General features: G+C 40.3%; 1 protein-coding gene across 13 annotated transcripts in view; it reads left to right on the forward strand.

Annotated features, from left to right (window-relative positions):
- Nucleotides 1-17590, forward strand: part of TP63 (tumor protein p63) — a gene marked incomplete at both ends in the record, with an annotated part of 241562 nt that extends 223972 nt beyond the window's left edge. For 9 of the 13 annotated variants that reach the window (XM_079922211.1, XM_079922219.1, XM_079922216.1 and 6 more), the window contains 4 exons: nt 7104-7261; nt 9452-9596; nt 10906-10999; nt 14330-17590. In XM_079922211.1, coding sequence (XP_079778337.1) covers nt 7104-7261; nt 9452-9596; nt 10906-10999; nt 14330-14626 — 694 coding nt within the window. Of the gene's footprint in view, nt 1-1727; nt 1843-7103; nt 7262-9451; nt 9597-10905; nt 11000-14329 lie in introns of those variants that run through there. The other 4 variants (XM_079922221.1, XM_079922222.1, XM_079922223.1 and 1 more) reach the window with 1 other exon arrangement.
- Between the last annotated feature and the right edge of the window lie 3150 nt (nt 17591-20740).

A 20740-nucleotide genomic window follows, 5' to 3' on the forward strand; every position in this document is an offset into this window, starting at 1 on the left:
GAAGACATAGCTCTTTACAATATTCTGGGCTGCTTCATTAGTTAAGAAAGTCATAATAAGAAAACACAAAGCAAGCATTCATTCCCATTTTTCTGTCCCTGTATCAGGTAGTTGGTATTTACCCTTGTGGTTTCAGCGTAAAGTCCTATTTCTCTAAGCTCATCTGGCTACGATTTTCTTCAAGAATGTTGATAATTCTTCCTCAGATTCATGTATCTGAGAAAGAAGCAAGTAATATTTTCAGAATTATCCATGTAGAAGAAAGCAGAAGACACAAATCTTTCTCTCTCTCACTGACAGATATGACTAATACCATATTTCTAAGTCTGACTTAGAAATTCTCCACACTTCCAGAATATTTGTTTGAAATTGCCAGTTTCATAGATTAAAAAAAAGGTAAATATGGGCAGTTTCATGGGGTTCAACCTTATAGGTCATGGCACTGCACAAGCCTTTACAGTTTACACAGTTAGTTTAGAACTTCACGAAAATGTTAGGAAGTTGTCAGGACAGAGATTTATTAGCTCTGAATTGGCAATGCAGAAAAACACCCTCAGATTAATTAAATTCAGATAGATTAAATCACTTTTCTAACTTCTCACATCTCATTGCAGAACTTGTCTCAATTCTAGTCTCAGTGTGTAATTCTCTGGTCCAGACATTTTTTTCATAAGTGAAGGATGATTTCTGCATGTTGTCTTATTCAATCCTTGGTCCAGGAGAAGCCCCAAGATGTAATATCCACACAAGAAGTCGAAGCCATTGTTCTTTAGTTGGTAATAAATTGCTTCCCTACTAATTTGTATTCTGGCATCTTCTTTAAGATGATCCCAATTCTTGCTGGTGAGATGGCTTACTAAATCTCAGCACTGAGCAAGTGAAAATTGCTTTGTTCCTTTGCAAGGAGTAACCATATGTGATTCAAAAGCCATCCGGGCAGTAATTCCCAAACAGTTCATGGGGTTGCACAACCCTTAGGAAAATAAGAGGATTTGTTCCTGGCATCCTTGTGTCATAATTGATTTCTTCATTATGCAAAAGTTGCTTTCGTGAGTTTGATATGTGCATTTCTAGGCCAAGTTTGTGACTGAAAGGATTAGGATATTTATCCATCACAATCTGGGCACATGCAAAATGCTCATTAGTAGTTCTTTACAAAGGCATGATGACACAGCCCCCAGACTGATAAGATCATATTTCTTCATACTTCAGAGTTAAGCTAGACAGGAACAGTAATGAGGTATCATAATTGGGAAGATGACATTTTACAAAAGATTGAAGTTACTTCTTGTCTCTGCATTCCTTTTTGCAATTAATTGAGCCCAATATGCCAAGCGCCATACGAAGCATCTTGACCTACCTTGTCTCAGTAGTCCTCAACTAAGTAACTTGTGGAACTTCTTAAAAGTGTATGTATGCCTGGGTCCCAGCCTGGTCTCAGAAAGGATCCTGGAAAATAAATTTTTTAAAAGTTCCACAGGTGATTCTAATAGTTCTAGATAGCTACCATTGCCTTCTCTCATTTCTTCTTCATAAAAGTCTTGGGAAGTCATCTCTGAGTGATCTTAAAGGAAGGTAAAGAGGAAGGAACAAAAATAGCCGTGCGACATTCTGTTCTGACTATACTATGATCATGAAGGTAGAAGGATGTGTTTCTGTATTCAGTTGATTTGAATATATGAAGTCCTAAGCCTTCATCTTTTCTTTTCTCTGGTTCCTCTCTGCAGTCTCCTTTCAGCCTGCTTCAGGAATGAGCTTGTGGAGCCCCGGAGAGAAAGCCCGAGGCAATCTGACGTCTTCTTTAGACATTCCAGCCCCCCAAACCGATCAGTGTACCCATAGAGCCCCATCTCTGTATTTTGAGCGTATGTGTTTGTTGTGTTTCCGTGTGTGTGTGTGTGTGTGTGTGTGTATGTGTGTGTGTATGTGTGTGTGTGTATCAAGCCCTCGTAGCCAGGACTTGAAGACACTTTGGCTCAGAGACCCAACTGCTCAAAGGCACACAGCCACTAGTAAGAAAATCTTTGAAGGGACTCAAAACTGTACAAGAAAGGACATTTTCTGCAGATTCTGTATCCTTAGATCTAGCATTGGTCCATCAGGAACCCTTGTGTCTGTCTGTGAGCTTTTGTGTTGTTTCTTGGGAGGGAGGAGCTCAGGTTGGGAAGAGGGGCATTACGATGTTTATTGGAACCCTTTTCTGTTACCTTCTGTTGTGTTTCTAAAACTCATGAAAAAGCTTTTGAGCAGGTCTCAAACTTAAGATGTCTTTTTAAGAAAAGGAGAAAAAAAGGTTGTTATTGTCTAGGCAGAAGTAAACTGTAGGTTACTGAGAGACTCAGGCCCTTTTAATGGTGGTCATGCAATGATACTGCAAATAGTAACAAGCTAAGGTGTCAAGTGTACTGCTGGACAGAGAGGTAATAACTACCATGAGTAGCCACTGCGGGGAATGATTTTTTCTTCTTTTTGAGAACTTGCATTACCAGTATCCTCCCCTCATATGTAGTAAAAAGCTCATTAATTCTGTGTCAGGTCCTGCCACTGCCACCCCATGTCAGCATCTGATGTGATAGTCTTCCTTGCTTTTGGAAACCCTCCAAAATTTGTGTTTGGACCCCAAGGCAGGTAAACCTCTTTTGTCATTTTAAGAGGAGGGTAAAACTACCCCAGTAATATTCTTTCAGGCAGTCATATATCATTCTTCCGTGTCCACCATGGAATTCAAAGTCCTCTCACCAAATCTATAATTAACTCCTTTGATTGGAGCGCCATAAAATCAGCCATATCACTGACACTGTTCAAATTACCGCGTCCAGGACACTTATGCTTTGTTTAAGTGATGTCCAAGCGGACACGTTTTTAAATCAACACTCCTGGCCTAAGAATTAAAGACAGGAAGAGTAGATAATTTTTCTTTTTTGGTTCAAAGACTTTAGAGAATCTATTTCCATTTTAAATCATATTTTAAAGTAATAGTATAAAGACTTAAAAAATCTGCTCCCCACACCAGGTCACCAGCTCTTTATTCTTTGTCACCACAGCAATGATTTCTTGTTATTGAGGCTGTTGCTTTATGGATGTGTGATTTTAATTTTCAATAAACTTTTGCATCTTGGTTTATCTCGCAGTTTTTCTTTTCTGTCTCTTTTGCTTTTTGAAATTCCTTAAATGCTAGAATATTTTCATTTAAGTGCCTGAAGTACCATGTGTAAGTCTAAAGAACAAGAATAGGTCACTTTGGTTCTGTCTACACTATTGTCATAGTTGGTGTTTTTATTTAAGATACTCTGTATCAAGGTCATCAGTCCTAAAAGTAAATTTCAATGCCCATGCTAACTTGAAAATTTATTTTAGCCCTGTGCATGTTTAATTTCGTCATAAAGAGCTAGGCACTATAGCATCATTTGTTCACATCTCTGAATAAGCCTTGAGTTATATCTTCAGTTGCCAAGTTCACTAGAAGAAATTTAAATCAAATTCCAGTTTATTAAATAAATTGGCTTCTGTGACACTGGTGTTAGGAAATATCCAGTGGAACCTGTTGTGCACAGGTTTTAAAAAAAGTTACAATACGTTCTGATCTTTGAGTAACAAGTTTTAAAAACTTCATAAACCACCGTTCCAAATAAAACTAATATAGTCACTTAGAAAACTACTTAAGGAAAACAAGAAAAATACTTAAGAAAAAACATGTTTATGTTTTAGATAAAAGTATAATAGTAAAATCAGATGATCCTGTTACATTGGCACCGTTTTCAATTAATCTAAAAACTTTCTAATCCCTTTTAAGGAATTCACAAATTCCTTAAACGGTTAGTATGTTTAATTTTTTAATGTTTGTTTTTTCTTCTGGAAGTTTTTTTTCCCTTTCACCCTATTTTTATGGAAGTTTTTAATGTGTTTATAGTGATGTTTATATAAATGCATACATTTGAACTGATAGAAAATATTTTATAATTACAGTTGACTTAGCTGGAGAATAAATGCTGCCTTTCGTCTTTAGAAGCAAGATTCCTCAGCTAGAGAGAAAAGTTACATGTGGGGAGGTACTGGGCAAAATTTCGAGGAGGAACAATTCCTTTTCTCATGTTCATGTCTTCCCTTTTTCTGACCTGCCCCATATCCACGGTGTTTTGCTCTACCCCCAATATCCCTTTCCCTTCTCGGATCCCGCCATGCAAAAGTGGTTTGGTAAAATAGATTCACCCTGATGTATTGCCAAATTCCACTAGAGAGTTGCTTTTTCATTAGCAATGGAAGATTTAAGGCCAAAGAAGGAATCCTTTGGTGGAATTCTAGGACAAATTGTAGGACAATGTCCAGGGCACTTACATAATCTCATTTAATCTTCATAGCAAGTCTTCTGGAGTGAGTGTAATGCCTGTTCTACAGATTAAGTAAATGAGGCTCCAGAGACCTATATAATACCCAAAGTCACTTAATTGATTTGTGTCAGATCGAGAATGTGAACTCTAATATTTCGATTGGCTCCAAAATTTATGTTCCTTCTTCGTTTCTCTATGGTTTGTGACCTACCTTCCTCAACAATAATTTAAGTGGCTTAAAATAAATGAACTAACAAAATGGTCAAAAATAAAGACCACCAAAAACAGGAGAAAGGAATTGTAACAGGACTTGGAAGAAGGCGTTCACTATAATTGAGGGTCCAGGGAAAATTCATAGCTCTTAAATACATTTTTACTTTCCTAGTGGTGGGCATTAATGGTTCAAGCAACGCTTCCATTAGCTCTTGCTGTACATTTGACTGATTTGCGAGGATGGGAGAGTTATGTAGACATTTCTTTAGGTTACAGAGGACCAACCTGCCTCTGGAGTCTGGGTAACCTGGCATCTTTGTTGCTTTGTGGTGGACAAAGGTAGAGGAAGAAGCACCTGGCAAAGCTTCTCTTGATCACCTTGCCCTGAACATTCTTGCACTTTGATATGGACTTACAGAGGTTCCTAGGTGTATTCAAATGTGCTGACTCTTATGCAAGGCTTCTACACAGGGATGGAGTGGGTTTGAGGATAGCTGGGTCTCCCTTTACTATATCCCTTGCTCCCTGTTCCATCTTGGTCTCCTATTTCCTCTTACTACTTCACCCACTTCTTGATGTAACCTACTGCACTCCACTGTCTTACTTCTGGGAAGGTGTCACAGAATGAAAGGAAAAACTCTTGGACTAGGAGCCAAGAGACCTCTCAGCCCATCATTTAACAATGTGTGACTTAGGCACATTTTTTCTCAGTCTTATATTTACCCATCTGTACAACAGGCATAATCATTTCTGCCCATCCCTACCCTGCCATCCCATGTCCTCCTCCACGAGATGTGAGACTCATTTGGAAAATGGATAAAGGAGAGCTTGGTAACCTGAAGAATCTAACAGTTGGGAGAGTTTATTATATAAATGCCCATTTATACAACATGGATCTAAACCTGTCTTCTTGAGAAGGGCTAAAGTGAGAAATCAATACCCTCCTACTTTAAGACAGTGATTCTAAAATGCAGCTGAATCGTCAATTGCACATTAATTGTCATGTTCATTTATGCAAATATAGCATAGTGTTTGAATTCCTCTAGCTGTGGCTCTTCAGTGATACGGAATGGAGCCTTCCCTGTTTTGTGTAATTATGGAGAATGCAGAGCTTTGAAGTCCAAGCCTAGCACGACTGTAGCACTCAGGTGTTAGAGCCACTTGTTATTTTTTCAAACATTATTATACCATGTTTGTTTGGAACTTGGATTCATTTACAGAGCCTCCTAAATCGGATACACATACACACACACAAGCAAATAAAACTCAAAGAAACATTTCTCTTCTCTTCTCTAATAAACATATGTCTGCAGCAGGGAGGAGACGAATAGGAACAAAATAATACCTTTTATTTGAGGAGTGTAAACGGGGAGGTTTTCCCCTTTTACATGCTCAGCCCAACCTTCATTCTCTGGTCACAATAATGACTCACTGTAAATGCCTGACAGTGTGTACAGTTCTTCCTCATCTTGTCTTTTTGGTTCTCACCATAGCCCTACAAGGTAGGTTGGATTGTTATCCCAATGTATCCACTACTCTATGAGCTTCTCCGAGATGGGACCATTTCTTATTAGTTTTCCCACCTCTAGCATCTAACTCATGCAGTAAGTGTATATATTTTAAGTTTTTATATATTTTAGTTTTCTGATGAGGGATATTTACTGGCTTGCACAGGGACCTATAGCTTTCTAACATATGCTGGAGGGAGACTTAAACGTTGTTTATCTGACTCTGTATCCTTCCCCGGTTCTAGATATCACTAGTTCTATATTCAAGGGAAAAGTCAGGCATGGCAGTTGAATAGGGAATGTTGTATGTAATATAATACATAGTATGACAAACCAATTCTAGTAAATTTACAAACTGAAGTAATGCCGAATGGAAAACTGTTTGTTTTTTTTCTTTGTCTCTCAAGAGACTTGTAGAAACTTAACAGAACAGGTGTTTGGACTCCTGGGTTCCCCTTGTGTAGAGAGGCTATTGACGTTCCGATGGGTTCCCTCATGGCCCATGAACAGCTAAGCTGAGAAAGCGTGTTTCCGTGTTGAGGCCTCTGCATGATGGCAGGTCGTGCTACCAAATGCCCTGTTTGACTGGCTTTGTGGTTATTTTCTGTATATGCCCAAATGGCCTAGGAAGCTAGAGGTGAAACGCCTCAGCTGCAATTTAGCATGGCGTCTCCATGTCTTTCATAAGCCTTTGGGTCTTCACTCAGTTCTTTTCCCTTATTGATTTTCACATTGAAAGGGATGGAGAAAACAATAGAGGGAAAAAGAAGATGCAATGATTTCCCATCTCACAAAGGAGATGCTTTAGGAAGATATTCAGCTTTGTCCTCTACTCATGTAGGAAACACACGATCTGATGATAGCCTTGTGATCCCTGCCAAGGTAGGAGAGATTCTCAGATAGAAGCACAAATAAGTTCCTGTCATTGTTCTGGAGGAATATTTTGGCAAGTGTACAGTTAAGGCTATGTTTTAATATGAGACCTGTTGGAAATGACCAGTCCCCACTCTTCAGCGTCCTGTGCTCACCATCCTTCCCGTGTTTGTGTTCCCAGGACCTCGATGCAGTCTCAGTCTTCCTACGGTAACAGCTCCCCACCTCTGAACAAAATGAACAGCATGAACAAGCTGCCTTCCGTGAGCCAGCTTATCAACCCTCAGCAGCGCAACACCCTCACTCCCACCACCATCCCCGATGGCATGGGAGCCAACAGTAAGAGCATCTCCCTTTAGCTGCAGCTGGAGGACCCATAGGGCTAGTGTAGGGGAAGACTTTGCTCTGGGATGGGGGGAAGGCTTGCTCTGAAGCTACGGGAGAGGCACAGTAGACAGGACAGATCCAAGTTGAGTGGCTTAAATTTCTCACGGTGAACTTTTTCTCACTTTTAAGATGTATGGTTCATTACAGAGCTCACTGGTAGAGACAGAGAAGGCTGTTCCTTTAGTAGGGATAAGGATCTCTGTGAAAAAGAACAGTCCACTTCCTACCAACCTGGATGGGGACCCACCTTCTACATTCTTTGAGATAGTCAAAAGGAAATATGTCCAACTTGTGGGAAGTAGCATAGTGTGGTGGACTTAAAATCTAGAGAAATAGATCCTAGTCCGGACTCTATTGCAGCATTAGCTGCATAACTCTGGACGAGTCACCTCTCTGCTCTAATGCTCAGTTTTCCATTCATAAAATTATCACTCTGCACAGTTAACAAGTTTATGCGTCTGTGGCCCTACACTTTTGGGCTTCTCAACTCATCTATTCCATCCTATACACAGTTATTAAGGAATTGACATAGGGAAAGGAGTCTCCCTTTTATTTATTCACACACAGATTCCTCACATCAACTAAGTATAACTATAAGAGACAATGTGAGAATCGGGCCTCGACACGGATGATGATTGGTGCATAGCTTTGCTGTAAATATAATTAGCTTGTCCCCTAGAACTTAACCTAGCAGAGTGGATACCCAAACTTGAAAGGAAAAAAAGATGGTAAAAATGCAGAAGGGATGCAAAAGCCTAAATACTGTCCATGTATCCTGTAATCACCCTCATAAAACAGTGCCTCAGTCTTGTCCTAGAAATCGTTCATTATTTTGATCAAGGCTTTACACTTGCATTTCACTGTTGCCTTGAAGAGACTGGGTTTTTCTTAAAGAAGTTAAGGGAGGCTAAGATTATGACTCTTTCTGGTTCTGATAGCACATGTTTAGATTTTAATGAGATAAGAGATATATGAGGTTTGGTTACCTGGTATGACAACGAAGACATTAGAGCCAGACTGCTCTCTCACTCGTGACAAATACATCCTAAGACTCTAAACCTGACCCTTTGGCAGGTCTGCTGCTTCGAGAGTAAAAGGAAAAGGAACCATTTGTTTTTTGCTTTCTTTCTGGTGACGTCTTAGAGTCCTCAGCTTTTTCTTGAGATGACAAAACAGTGGTAGTGGTAATGATCCTTCACATTTGTGTTCCAGTTTACTTACTTTTTCTTATTTATGCTTCATAATTTTCCTCTAATGGCATCAGGAGAGTCAGAGGGAAACCGATAAGACATGCTAGGCCTATGCTCTTTAGCTGGGTAGCTGGTGGCAGAGGCCTTTCCCCTTTGGCACACTACTGTTCACTGAAGTAGAGGCAAATTACATTCATCTTTTTGTAGATACGTTATTTCGCTCTTTTTTTTTTTACCTGAAGACAAAATTTGTTTCATAAATATTATTGGTATTGAGCTTTTCTTCTCTATAAGTGAATGTTTACAGTTTATGGTTTAGTAAGAAACCAATCCAAGTTGGTGGTGTTCCCAAATATAATCCTGAAATGGACCAGAAAACAGAGCTGGGGTCTTTCATTGCATCCTTCCTTATGAGGCATTTGGTTCCCTACAAATATTGCAATAAATCCTCCCATTCCCAAACCAATATTCCAAAGGTCCCTCTCTCATTCAAACGTTTGTTCACTTAAGTTTTCTGAGCATCTGCTCTGTGCCAGGCACTGTGCTCGGGTCTGTGGGGACCCAGATGTGCATAAGGTCTAATCTCCATGCTTCAGGAGACTAGCCTAGTGAGGGAGACAGAAATATAACCCATGAAGACAAATACAAGAAGGACTGTATTAACACCAGGAGCAGCAAGCAATTGGGACAGAGCATTAGAAGTAGAGAACAAAGTGGGAAGAGGTCGTCCTAAGAGAATGTACCAAGGTCAAGAAGTAGGTAATTAGTTTGGAGTTTGGTGACTGTTCTGTTCATTGAGATGTAGGGTACTTAAAGGGGTGTAGTGATAAGACTGCAAAGGAAGGCTGGTAGATTAGGCCCTTGGTAACATTAAGCCAGGCGAGGTGGACCACTGGGATGCTGGTATGTGATGACGGCAGTAACCCTCTCTGTTCCTCCTGCTTCTGTTCAGTTCCTATGATGGGCACCCACATGCCAATGGCTGGAGACATGAATGGACTCAGCCCCACCCAGGCCCTCCCTCCCCCTCTCTCCATGCCATCCACCTCCCACTGCACCCCCCCACCTCCGTACCCCACAGATTGCAGCCTTGTCAGGTGAGTCCACAGCGTGTGCCCCTGGGGGTCTGTCCTAAGCATCTCTGGGTGGTGGAGGGTGGACACCGTCAAAGTTAATAGCACAGTTGGAAAGAAAGCAAAGCAGCCCAGTGGTGGAAGTTCAGCCACTGTTATCTCTGATCTATGGAGTCATCAGCAGCGTTTAATCAAAGTAAACCACAACAATCAGCATGGGAAAAAGTGAAAATGTGAGTTGATAGGCATATAATTTTTCATGCCTGTTTCCCCCATCTTCACTTACTCCCCCCCTCCTCCATCACATTTTTACAGTAAGCTGTGGCCTTCAAATTGGTGCTCAGGGCTGGGGTTCCCAAATGGGCACTCAACTTGCTATCTCGCTCCCTTTCCTGCTCTCTAGGCCTCACAGCTCTCAGCCACCATGGGATCATTATTTTGGAGTTGGATGTCCATAAAAAAGTTGGAATGTTAGTAAAAATGACAGGGACTTTCAAGAACCTGATGGCCTCTTTTGCTTTGTCGTATGGGAACTGGGGACATTCCAGGAAAGGGAGTTCAGATAGCCAGAAGAAAGAAAGGCATGAAGTCTGGAAAATTCTGTTTCCAGCAGAGGCAAGCATCGGTGCCCAAATTTCATGCCTAGCGCCCTGCTTCGTGTGCAGAATGATTTTTTCATTTGGCTGCTGGAATAATACGTGTTGGTTCCCATGTGATGGATGCAACAGTACTAGCAGTGTCAGAGAGATGGCAAAGTGCATGGCTCATCATCCAGCATCTGGCTCTGGGACGGTGGTGGCATCACCGATCTGACACCAGAGCCGGAAAGGAGCGGGTCTGTATTTTGATGAGGACACCAAGCAAAAAGCATGAGTGACTTCACAGTAGAGTGGCCTACAATTTTTTCTTAGCCACATAAGCCATTCTCAGAAGCCCCAGATATAAACAATTGAAGGAGAGGTGCTCTTTTTGAAGTGAAGAGCTAGGAGGCAAGAGGGCTGGAAACCTGAGCACTGGACTCCTTCCTTTCACCCCCTGCAATGGCTCCTAAGACACTGATACGGAACCCCTAGAATTCCACCAGTCACCATTTGAAAATCTCTGCTCTGCAGGCATCTTTAAACAGTTGATTTTAATTTTAGAGACCTAAAGTTCGTGCCCCTAATCATCCCCAGACCTCCAACCCAAGGCCCCACATATATTTTATCTGCCCCTAATCTCTTATGTAGGGCATCCCAGGGCAAAATGTTGGGTTTTCCTTTATCTTGCCAATGCAGTTGGGGTGAACTTTCTTTTTCTGTTTCCTCCTTCCTCTTCCCTCCTCCCTCTGCAGTTTCTTAGCGAGGTTGGGCTGTTCATCATGTCTGGACTATTTCACGACCCAGGGGCTGACTACCATCTATCAGATTGAGCATTACTCCATGGATGTAAGTAACCGTTAGACTTTTCTCTTGAGTTTTATTCCTTAAGTTCCTCCCTTTGGTGACATTCACCTTGTAGTTGAATCCCCTGTGTTTTTTGTCCTACCCCCAGTCCTCAGTTTTGCTGGGACCCATAACCATATTAGAAAGATTCCCTGGCCTCCGCCTCTACATATGAGAAGCTCAGGATCAGTGGTCCTCAGCTTCTCTGATCAGTCAGCAGTTGTCTGTTGTGTGCATACTATATGCAGAGTGGGAGTGAGATCTGATTCCCACCTTCAAGGAATGTATGATCTCTAAAGAATTCAGAGCACTTTTTGGTTGTTCTCATTAATTGGTGTCAGACCCCAGGGAGGATAGCAGGAATCAGGTGATGTTATTCTCACTTTAAAACATGGAGAGACGACAGTATGGTCATTTGCCATGACGGGTTGATGACAGAACCAGGAATAGAACCCTGAGATGTAAGCTTCCAGTCTTTAACTCTATTGATTGGCCTTTTCTGCCTTTCTTTAAAATAGGATGTCACAGAGGATTGAGCTGTGCCTCTCGATTAGAACCATGTGTTCATTCATGGTCAATTCTACCAGAATAGGGCCCAGCCATCCCTGATCACTGGGAAAGATCACTGGTCATGGGTTCGAGTTCCAACTATGCTTCTTAGTGGTAATGAGAACTTGGGGTTATCACTTTGCTTCTCTGGGCCTCAGTTAATCCAATTAGGTTCAAAATCATTGCCTTCTGGCTCTGATAGTCCTGGAAGCAAGCTGGATAGGAGGGGACATTTTCTTGCTTCCTACAGCACTTCTTGAACTACTGTTCACATGGGTGGGAGCTCATTTTCTGGTTTACAACAATCTGGTTTTCCTCCCAGGCTGCTCTTTATGCTGCTGTCTTTGGGGTTCACTATCCTCCTTTCTAGCTTCCAGAGGGCCCTTTGGGCCGGTGGAAGAAGATATTCTCTGTCTCTGCTGCTGCTTCTGTAGTTGGGACCTCTTTTTGCCCCCCACCCCCCCTTGAGCACCGATGCTAGAGATGTCCCTGCAAGCGTGAGAACACCTCTGCCCTCTGGTGACAAGTATATGCTGTGCTGTCCCTACGCCCGCCCCTCTCACTCCCTCAATCACCCCTGGCTGCTGCTCCCTAAGGGAAGAAATTATAAGTAAAAGCTATAAAGAAAGCTTTAGGAGTATGTTCTGACAAGTTTCAGAGAACTTCACAATGATGTCCATCCATTGAAGGCAGTTTGACACAAGACAGTGTGTTGCCCTGTGTCTGAGAGCCTTACATGATGGAACAGGAAATTTGTCCCTTCCCTATATTTTTAAAGTTTTACCTTCAACTGGCTCACTGTCCCCACTGGGGAGTATGTCAGGGTGCCCCTTTGGCTGCTAAGATCTGCTGATGCTCTCCACAAATCTATCTCTGCTGGTGTTGGCTAGGTCCTGGGCCAGGCTCTGGGCCACAGCTTTCTCACCTGTCAGTATAAGTTAAAATCTATCCAGAGAGTAATGCAGATTAATGGAGCCTAGTGTACAGAGAGTTTTGGACTTACTGGGAGTTTCAGAAGCATAAAGAGCTATGCTCACTTATCTATTTGTGGAATAACTTCTTTATACTGTATATTTTTTAAAAAAATTTTTATTGGAGTATAGTTGATTTACACTGTTGTGTTAGTTTTGGGTATACAACAAAAGTGAACCAGTTTTACATATACATATATCCACTCTTTTTTTTTTATTCTTTTCCCATATAGCCCACTACAGAGTATTGAGTAGAGCTCCCTGTGCTATACAGTAGGTTCTTGTTAGTTATCTATTTTATATAGACTAGTGTGGAAACATTGTCCATTTATTTCTTGTTTCCTTGGCTTCTTAGTCATTCATGCCCCCGGTGGCTTGGCTGCCAGACCCTGCCGAGAGCAAGTGCAATAGCTAAGGGATCGGGCCGTGGGAGGCTTTCTGCCCCATTTGTACTGTATGTACAAATTGGACTACCCACACTGCACATGAAATTGGACTACCCACACTACACATTTCCAAATTAGGAAATATTGGGAGGCTATCTAATTTCCGCATCCTCACTTCAGCTTCTTCCTGCTCATCACTGGAAGTAGACACCTCCTTTTCTTCTTGTCTCTCAACACCAGTCTCAGTTACTTCACATACCTCCCTGGAAAAGGAATATGGTTAAATTTTGGAGGTGTTATAAGTATTCCCTCTAAGATGCAAGGATGGGTTAATCATGGTATAACATAGTAATAATTCAGATGATTAAGATTTACATAGTATGCTTTATAATTTGCAAAATACTTTCATATCCACATCTGCATATGAGTCCACAGTATGTGTTGACCTAAAAAGGAATTGCATCCCATTTTGCCAAAGAGGAAACTGAGGCCAGTAGAAAATAAGTGACTTAATGAAGGTCTAGAGCCAGTGAGTGACAGAATAAGAACTTCTGTCGAGGTCTTCTGACTCTAAGCACAATGTTCTTTCTACCTACCATACTGCTCCATAAAAAACGCGAGCCAACACTAAAACAAACTAATGAGGAGCTAGTGCAGGTAAACAGAGATGCTACCACAGTTAGTTAAGATCAGTCATCTTTGTAATGCCTTCTACCCCCAACCACAGAACATGGACACGTACTCTGTATTTTGATACCCTGATTTATCCAAACACCAAGAGACCTTTTGGCCATTAGGGCGGTTTTAGGCTCAGAGGCGGTCCTGAATCCACAGTTCATTGACTTAATTGTGTAACTTTAGAATTATCAACCTCTCTGACCTTCAGCTTTTCTGTCTATAAAATAGGTGGAATAATATCTACCACTAATCTTAGCATTAAATGAGATCATGAATAAAAACTAATTAGTTCAACCTCTGGCATGTCGAAAGTGTTCAATATCTGTTAGTAATCTTTTGTTCCCATCTCCTCATTTGAGAAGTGGTGGCATTCCATTAATATCTTTCTTCCAGTGATTAGAGCAAGGTAGATTTGAGAGTTGGAAGTTTCCTTTATCTGATGTTTTTGTTTGGGGATTTGTGTTCTCTGATCTAAATATTACCTCTGTTTTACCACTGAAGAAACTGAGACCAATAGAGAATAAGTAAAATGCTACCTACAAGAAGAGATGGGACCTCAAGCCTGTATATCTGTGCTTGGTTACCTATATGCCAAAGATTAATAAAGAGCTAATTTTATTTTCCGATTTAGAGTTCAGTAAATGCAGGTCAGTTAAAGCCCAGCATTGGGGAATGACAGAATGGTGTGGACTAAATGTCAGTTTGTCTCTTTGTCTTAATTCTTCCTGGTTTGCTTCCCTATTGCACAGGATCTGGCAAGTCTAAAAATCCCTGAGCAATTCCGACATGCCATCTGGAAAGGCATCCTGGACCACCGGCAGCTCCACGACTTCTCGTCCCCTCCCCACCTCCTGCGGACCCCAAGTGGTACCTCCACAGTCAGTGTGGGCTCCAGTGAGACCCGGGGCGAGCGTGTAATTGACGCTGTACGCTTCACCCTCCGCCAGACCATCTCCTTCCCACCCCGCGATGAGTGGAATGACTTCAACTTTGACATGGATGCTCGTCGCAACAAGCAGCAGCGCATCAAAGAGGAGGGGGAGTGAGATGAGCGTTGCGGTTCGAGCTCTTTCTGTCTTCCCACCCGCTAACCCCACCACTGTTTGACCAGCCAAGCATTCTCCCTAGCTCCTCTCCTTCCTCTTTTCAGTCAGGTTTCTTAAGGGAAGGAGAAGGTAGAGGCTACATTTTACCTAATGTACAACCTGGCATCTGATTCTGATTCTGGCTTTAAGCCTTCAGATCTCTTGCTTGCAGGACTGAAATTGCCGTGGCTAGGTAGAAGTGAGCAAAAAAGCAGTGGGTGTCTCCTTAAGCTGCAGAGGTCTCTCCTTGACTTTTATAAAGCATTTTCACCCTTATAGTCTAAGACTATATATATAAATATATAAATATACAGTATATATTTTTGGGTGGGGGGCATTGAGTATTGTTTAAAATGTAATTTAAAGGAAAAAAATTGAGTTGCACTTATTGCCTTTTTTTTTTCTTTTTTTTTTTACTTTTTGGATGGCTTATCTATACCCCGTCTCTCAAGGCCAGCCATGTATGGTAATAGGTATCTAGATCTTGATAGGACATGTGAGTGACAGTGACATGTAGGTGCCTTCAGTTCTTTTGATGCTAAACACATGCCACATCAAACCTTTGGTTAGATCTGCTTGTTATTACATGGGTGAGACTGTATGCATACATATGTACACGATTCTCTATGTTGGTATATAGTTTATGTTACTGATATCCCTACTACTGATAGTGGTTGCCTTTGGGGTAATTTAGTTCAAGTACAAGAAAAAGTTCATGTTCACACTATCACTCACCATAGGAAAGGAAATATTCTGTCTTGCTTTTGGTTGGGATTGGGGAATGTGAGTCATGGCTGAAATTCTTAAAAAGTCATGGAAGCCAGTTAACTAACACCTGGTATCACGTGTCTGGGTATTTCAGCAATCTCCTCAAATTTAATGCCAGACACCTTAACTCTCAGTATTTATGGGCAAAGCATTTGCTGCATTTACAAATGCCTGTAAACCCAATTTCACTACTAGACTGATTAACTCAATTACACATTTGCTCCCCTTGTTAGAATTAAGGTTGATTTGATTGGGATGAATGCCATCTGTCTAGTTCTTGCAATAAAGCTTTAACGTCTATTAAGAATATCCAGGAAAAACAGGAATCATTCAGAGTTATTGAATCTCCACTAAACAGTAAGAGATCTCAGTGAGCCATGAATTGAAATACTTGGAGGACTTTGTGAAACATAAATAGTATTATTTGGTAAATGTTTCTTCTAATGACCCTCACGTTCTATAAAATTCTGCATATAGAGGCTTGTTGATCTCTCTCTCTTCAAGGTTTAAAATAGGAGCAGCGATTTGGAAAATATAAAATTATGAGATCAGTTTTCCTAAAGCATCAGTTGTATCACCATATCACTTTTCTTTTTGAACAATAATAGTTTCACTTTGTTGGAAAGTAACTTTGAGAACCCAGTTTCCCGTCCAACTGTCTTTTGGACTGTGCATACACATAAAAATGTCCTGACAGATCAGAGGATAAGCCTTCCATTGGAGATGTTGCCTGAACCACATAAGCAAAGAGTTGTCTTCAGACTCTGAAAAAACGTGTAAACGGAGATATTGCTGTACATCTTTTAGAAACATACTTTGTAGCAAATACTTTTTTTCAAACTATAAAACAAGTATTTTGTATATATGCTAATGAGCTCTAAAAGCGTGCCGTGCCTTCTGGTAAAGGGCTATCATTGCACATAAGCTTCCATTTTTATTTTAAAGTGCAAAAGGACTAATGTGGCTTAAAAATATATATGAGTTTCATCTGAAAACTGTATATATGTTTTGCGTGTGAACGTGCATACTTTGTGTTTCACTGTCTTTTTCTTCTTGGGATACCGGGTTTTCCAGAACCAGAGTTGAAACTTTTTTTGTTATTATTATTGTTTTTATATTTTCCTGGAAACACCATTTAGTAAGACTACAATGTCAAATTTTAAAATGCCATTACTGTAAGATGGGGGGAAGGGAAAAATTGTTTCTGTTTTTTATTTTTTAGTTTTGTATGTTAAAGAGAGTGAGTCCTTGATTTCAAAGTTTTATTTTGCATAAATGGTAATAAGCACTGTTAATACGTGGAACAAGCATGCAGGTTTGAAAACCTATTAACAGGAAGAATGAAAGCCATGCCTTGGCAATGCTAGGAGGGCAAATGGCTTCCTGGGCTATCATGAGTGTTTGAATAAACCTAGGACATCCTCTGAGCTATTTCAGCACTCTTCAGGTGGCACTAAGGACTCAGAAATTCCTTCACTGTATATCATGGGTTTGGCATGAGCCAAAGTGAGGCACAACTACTGGCCTCACATCCTGGTGGCGACTTACGTTTTTTGAGTGTATGAGTAGCTAGCGTGAGGGGCGAAAGAATATTAAGACAGACAGAGGGGGCATGGGCTTAATGGAGTTCTTGTGGCCTCAGTTCAGTACAGTTAGCTGAAGAATGGATAGATTTTTGTTTGGAGTTGATTAGAAATGGAAATGGAGACTAGAACTTACTTCATTAAATCCATTTACCTTTCGTTTTCTTGATATTCCCCTAAAGTATAGTATGCAGGATGTTGAATGTTAAAAGTTTGCATTTTTTTATTATTTTTATAATTGTAAAAAATTAAGTCAATGCCAAATGTTTTATATGCTTTATTAATGTTTTTGAAAAGTTTTTCTTATAGATGTGATGCTTTTTTTTTTTTTTTTTTTTTTTTTTAAAGCTTCAGTTGCTTGTCTTTTGGTATTTTGGGTAATGGGCTTTTGGTGAGCCAGAGGCAAACCCACAAGCCACTTATGTTTGCCAGGACATGCAATAAAATTAAAAAATCAATAAAAATGCATTGAGAAATGGTGTTGGGTGTGTGTGTGTGTTTGTCTGTCTGTCTGCCTGCCTGCCTGTCTATCCTTTGGCCTTATTTTTACTGAGGTGGAGGAAAAAATACTGAAAGAAACATTAGAGAGATTCAAATATTGATACTTCTAATCCTGAAACAAAATATCATTATTTTCTCATTTTAGCCAATCTAAAGACCAGGAATATACACCTCATTTGGTACACAAGATACTCGCAGATTATTTAATATGTTATTTGATTGAGGTCAGAATGGGTTTGCTTTGGAACAGGGACTAGACTGCAGATATTCCTAATGTCTCATTTAGTGACCTTCCCATGGAGCTCAGCAATGACCTCCTCAGGACTGCAGGCTGGAATGCAGATTACCCTGATTTTATGTGGGAACAGCACTGCAGATGGTGGGCTATGGCATGTTCCCCTTTAAACTCAGTGTTAAATATCACCTTTCAATTATATATATTGATTCAGCAAATGAAATATCTTCTATCAAAACGGTTTAATGATTTTTTTTAAAGAAGTAAGTTTGTTCTTTTATGGACTGACATTAGATGGCATGAAAACAATTTAGTAACTTAGATTTATAAATAACTTTACAGCATAACATATATATAGTATTTACATATATAAATGTGTTTTCCTATTAATAGTTGTAATCACATGATGAAAAAATGCATTCCTATTGGCAAGGCAGTTTCAGCTTAAATTAGGGGTACCAAAAGATTCCAGTTCTTATTCCTTAAAATTTAGGTGTTAGATCCATCAAAATGACATGATTGGTAAAATCGCTGCCAGAAAAAGAAAAAGCAGTGAATTTATTCCTGTCCTGCCCCTAGGTTCTTCAGAACCTTTTTTATTTTTTTAAGATTCCATATATATGTGTTAGCACACGGTATTTGCTTTTCCCTTTATGACTTACTTCACTTTGCATGACAGACTCTAGGTCCATCCACCTCACTACCAAGAACTTGTTTCTTTTTATGGCTGAGTAATATTCCATTGTATATATGTGCCACATCTTCTTTATCCATTCATCTGTTGATGGACACTTAGGTTGCTTCCATGTCCTGGCTACTGTAAACAGTGTTGCAATGAACATTGTGGTACATGACTCTTTTTGAATTATGGTTGTCTCTGGGTATACACCCAGTAGTGGGATTGCTGGGTCGTATGATAGTTCTATTTTTAGTATTTTAAGGAACCTCCATACTGTTCTCCATAGTGGCTGTATCAGTTTACATACCCAACAACAGCGCAAAAGGATTCCCTTTTCTCCACACCCTCTCCAGAATTTACTGTTTGTAGATTTTTTTGATGATGGCCATTCTGACCAGTGTGAGGTGATACCTCATTGGAGTTTTGATTTGCATTTCTCTAATGATTAGTGATGTTAAGCATCCTTTCATGTGTTTCTTGGCAATCTGTGTATCTCCTTTGGAGAAATGTCTATTTAGGTCTTCTGCCCATTTTTAGATAGGATTTTTTGGTATTTTTGATATTGAGCTGCATGAGCTGCTTGTAAATTTTGGAGATTAATCCTTTGTCAGTTGCTTCATTTGCAAATATTCTTTCCCATTCTGAGGGTTATCTTTTCGTCTTGTTTATGGTTTCCTTTGCTGTGCAAAAGCTTTGAACTTTCATTAGGTCCCATTTGTTTATTTTTGTTTTTATTTCCATTTCTCTAGGAGGTGGGTCAAAAAGGATCTTGCTGTGATTGATATCATAGAGTGTTCTGCCTATGTTTTCCTCTAAGAGTTTGATAGTGTCTGGCCTTACATTTAGGTCTTTAATCCATTTTGAGTTTATTATCATGTATGGTGTTAGGGAGTGTTCTAATTTCATTCTTTTACATGTAGCTGTCCAGTTTTCCCAGCACCACTTATTGAAGAGGCTGTCTTTTTCCATTGTATATTCTTGCCTCCTTTGTCAAAGATAAGGTGACCACATGTGCGTGGGTTTATCTCTGGGCTTTCTATACTGTTCCATTGATCTATATTTCTGGTTTTGGGCCAGTACCTTATTGTCTTGATTACTGTTGCTTTGTAGTATAGTCTGACATCAGGGAGCCTGATTCCTCCAGCTCCGTTTTTCTTTCTCAAGATTGCTTTGGCTATTCAGGGTCTTTTGTGTTTGCATAAATATTATGAAATTTTTTATTCTAGTTCTGTGAAAAATGCCAGTGGTAGTTTGATAGGGATTGCATTGAATCTGTAGATTGCTTTGGGTAGTAGAGTCATTTTCACAATGTTGATTCTTCCAATCCAAGGACATGGTATATCTCTCCATCTGTTGGTATCATCTTTAACTTCTTTCATCAGGGTCTTATAGTTTTCTGCATACAGGTCGTTGGTCTCCTAAGGTAGGTTTATTCCTATTTATTCTTTTCATTGCAATGGTAAATGGGAGTTTTTCCTTAATTTCTCTTTCAGATTTTTCATCCTTAGTGTATAGGAATGCAAGAGATTTCTTTGCATTAATTTTGTATCCTGCTACTTTACCAAATTCATTGATTAGCTCTAATAGTTTTTTGGTAGCATCTTTCGGATTCTCTATGTATAGTATCATGCCATCTGCAAACAGTCACAGTTTTACTTCTTTTCTGTTTTGGATTCCTTTTATTTCTTTTTCTTCTCTGATTGCTGTGGCTAAAACTTCGAAAACTCCATTCTACTTCCATGATTTTGGATCATCTTTACTATCATTACTCTGAACTCTTTTTCAGGTAGACTGCCTATTTCCTCTTCATTTGCTTGGTCTGGTGGGTTTTTACCTTGTTCCTTCATCTGCTGCGTACTTCTCTGTCTTCTCATTTTGCTTAACTTACTGTGTTTGGGGTCTCCTTTTCGTAGGCTGCAGGTTCATAGTTCCTATTGTTTTTGGTGTCTGCCCCAGTCAGTAAAGTTGGTTCAGTGGCTTGTGTAGGCTTCCTGGTGGAGGGGACTGGTGCCTGTGTTCTGGTGGGTGGGGCTGGATCTTGTCTTTGTGGTGGGCTGGGCCATGTCTGGTGTGTTTTGGGGTGTCTGCAAACTTAGTATTATTTTAGTCAGCCTCTCTGCTAATGGGTGGGGTTATGTTCCTCTCTTGCTAGTTGTTTGGCATGGGGCATCCAGCACTGGAGCTTGCTGGTCGTTGAGTGGAGCTGGGTCTTAGTGTTGAGATGGAGGTCTTTGAGAGAGCTCTTGCCGACTGATATTCTGTGGGGCTGGGATGTCTCTGGTGGTCCAATGTCCAGAACTCGGGTCTCC

The sequence above is a fragment of the Stenella coeruleoalba genome (genome assembly GCF_951394435.1).
Source record: "Stenella coeruleoalba genome assembly, chromosome: 5".
Classification (NCBI taxonomy): Eukaryota; Metazoa; Chordata; class Mammalia; order Artiodactyla; family Delphinidae; genus Stenella; species Stenella coeruleoalba.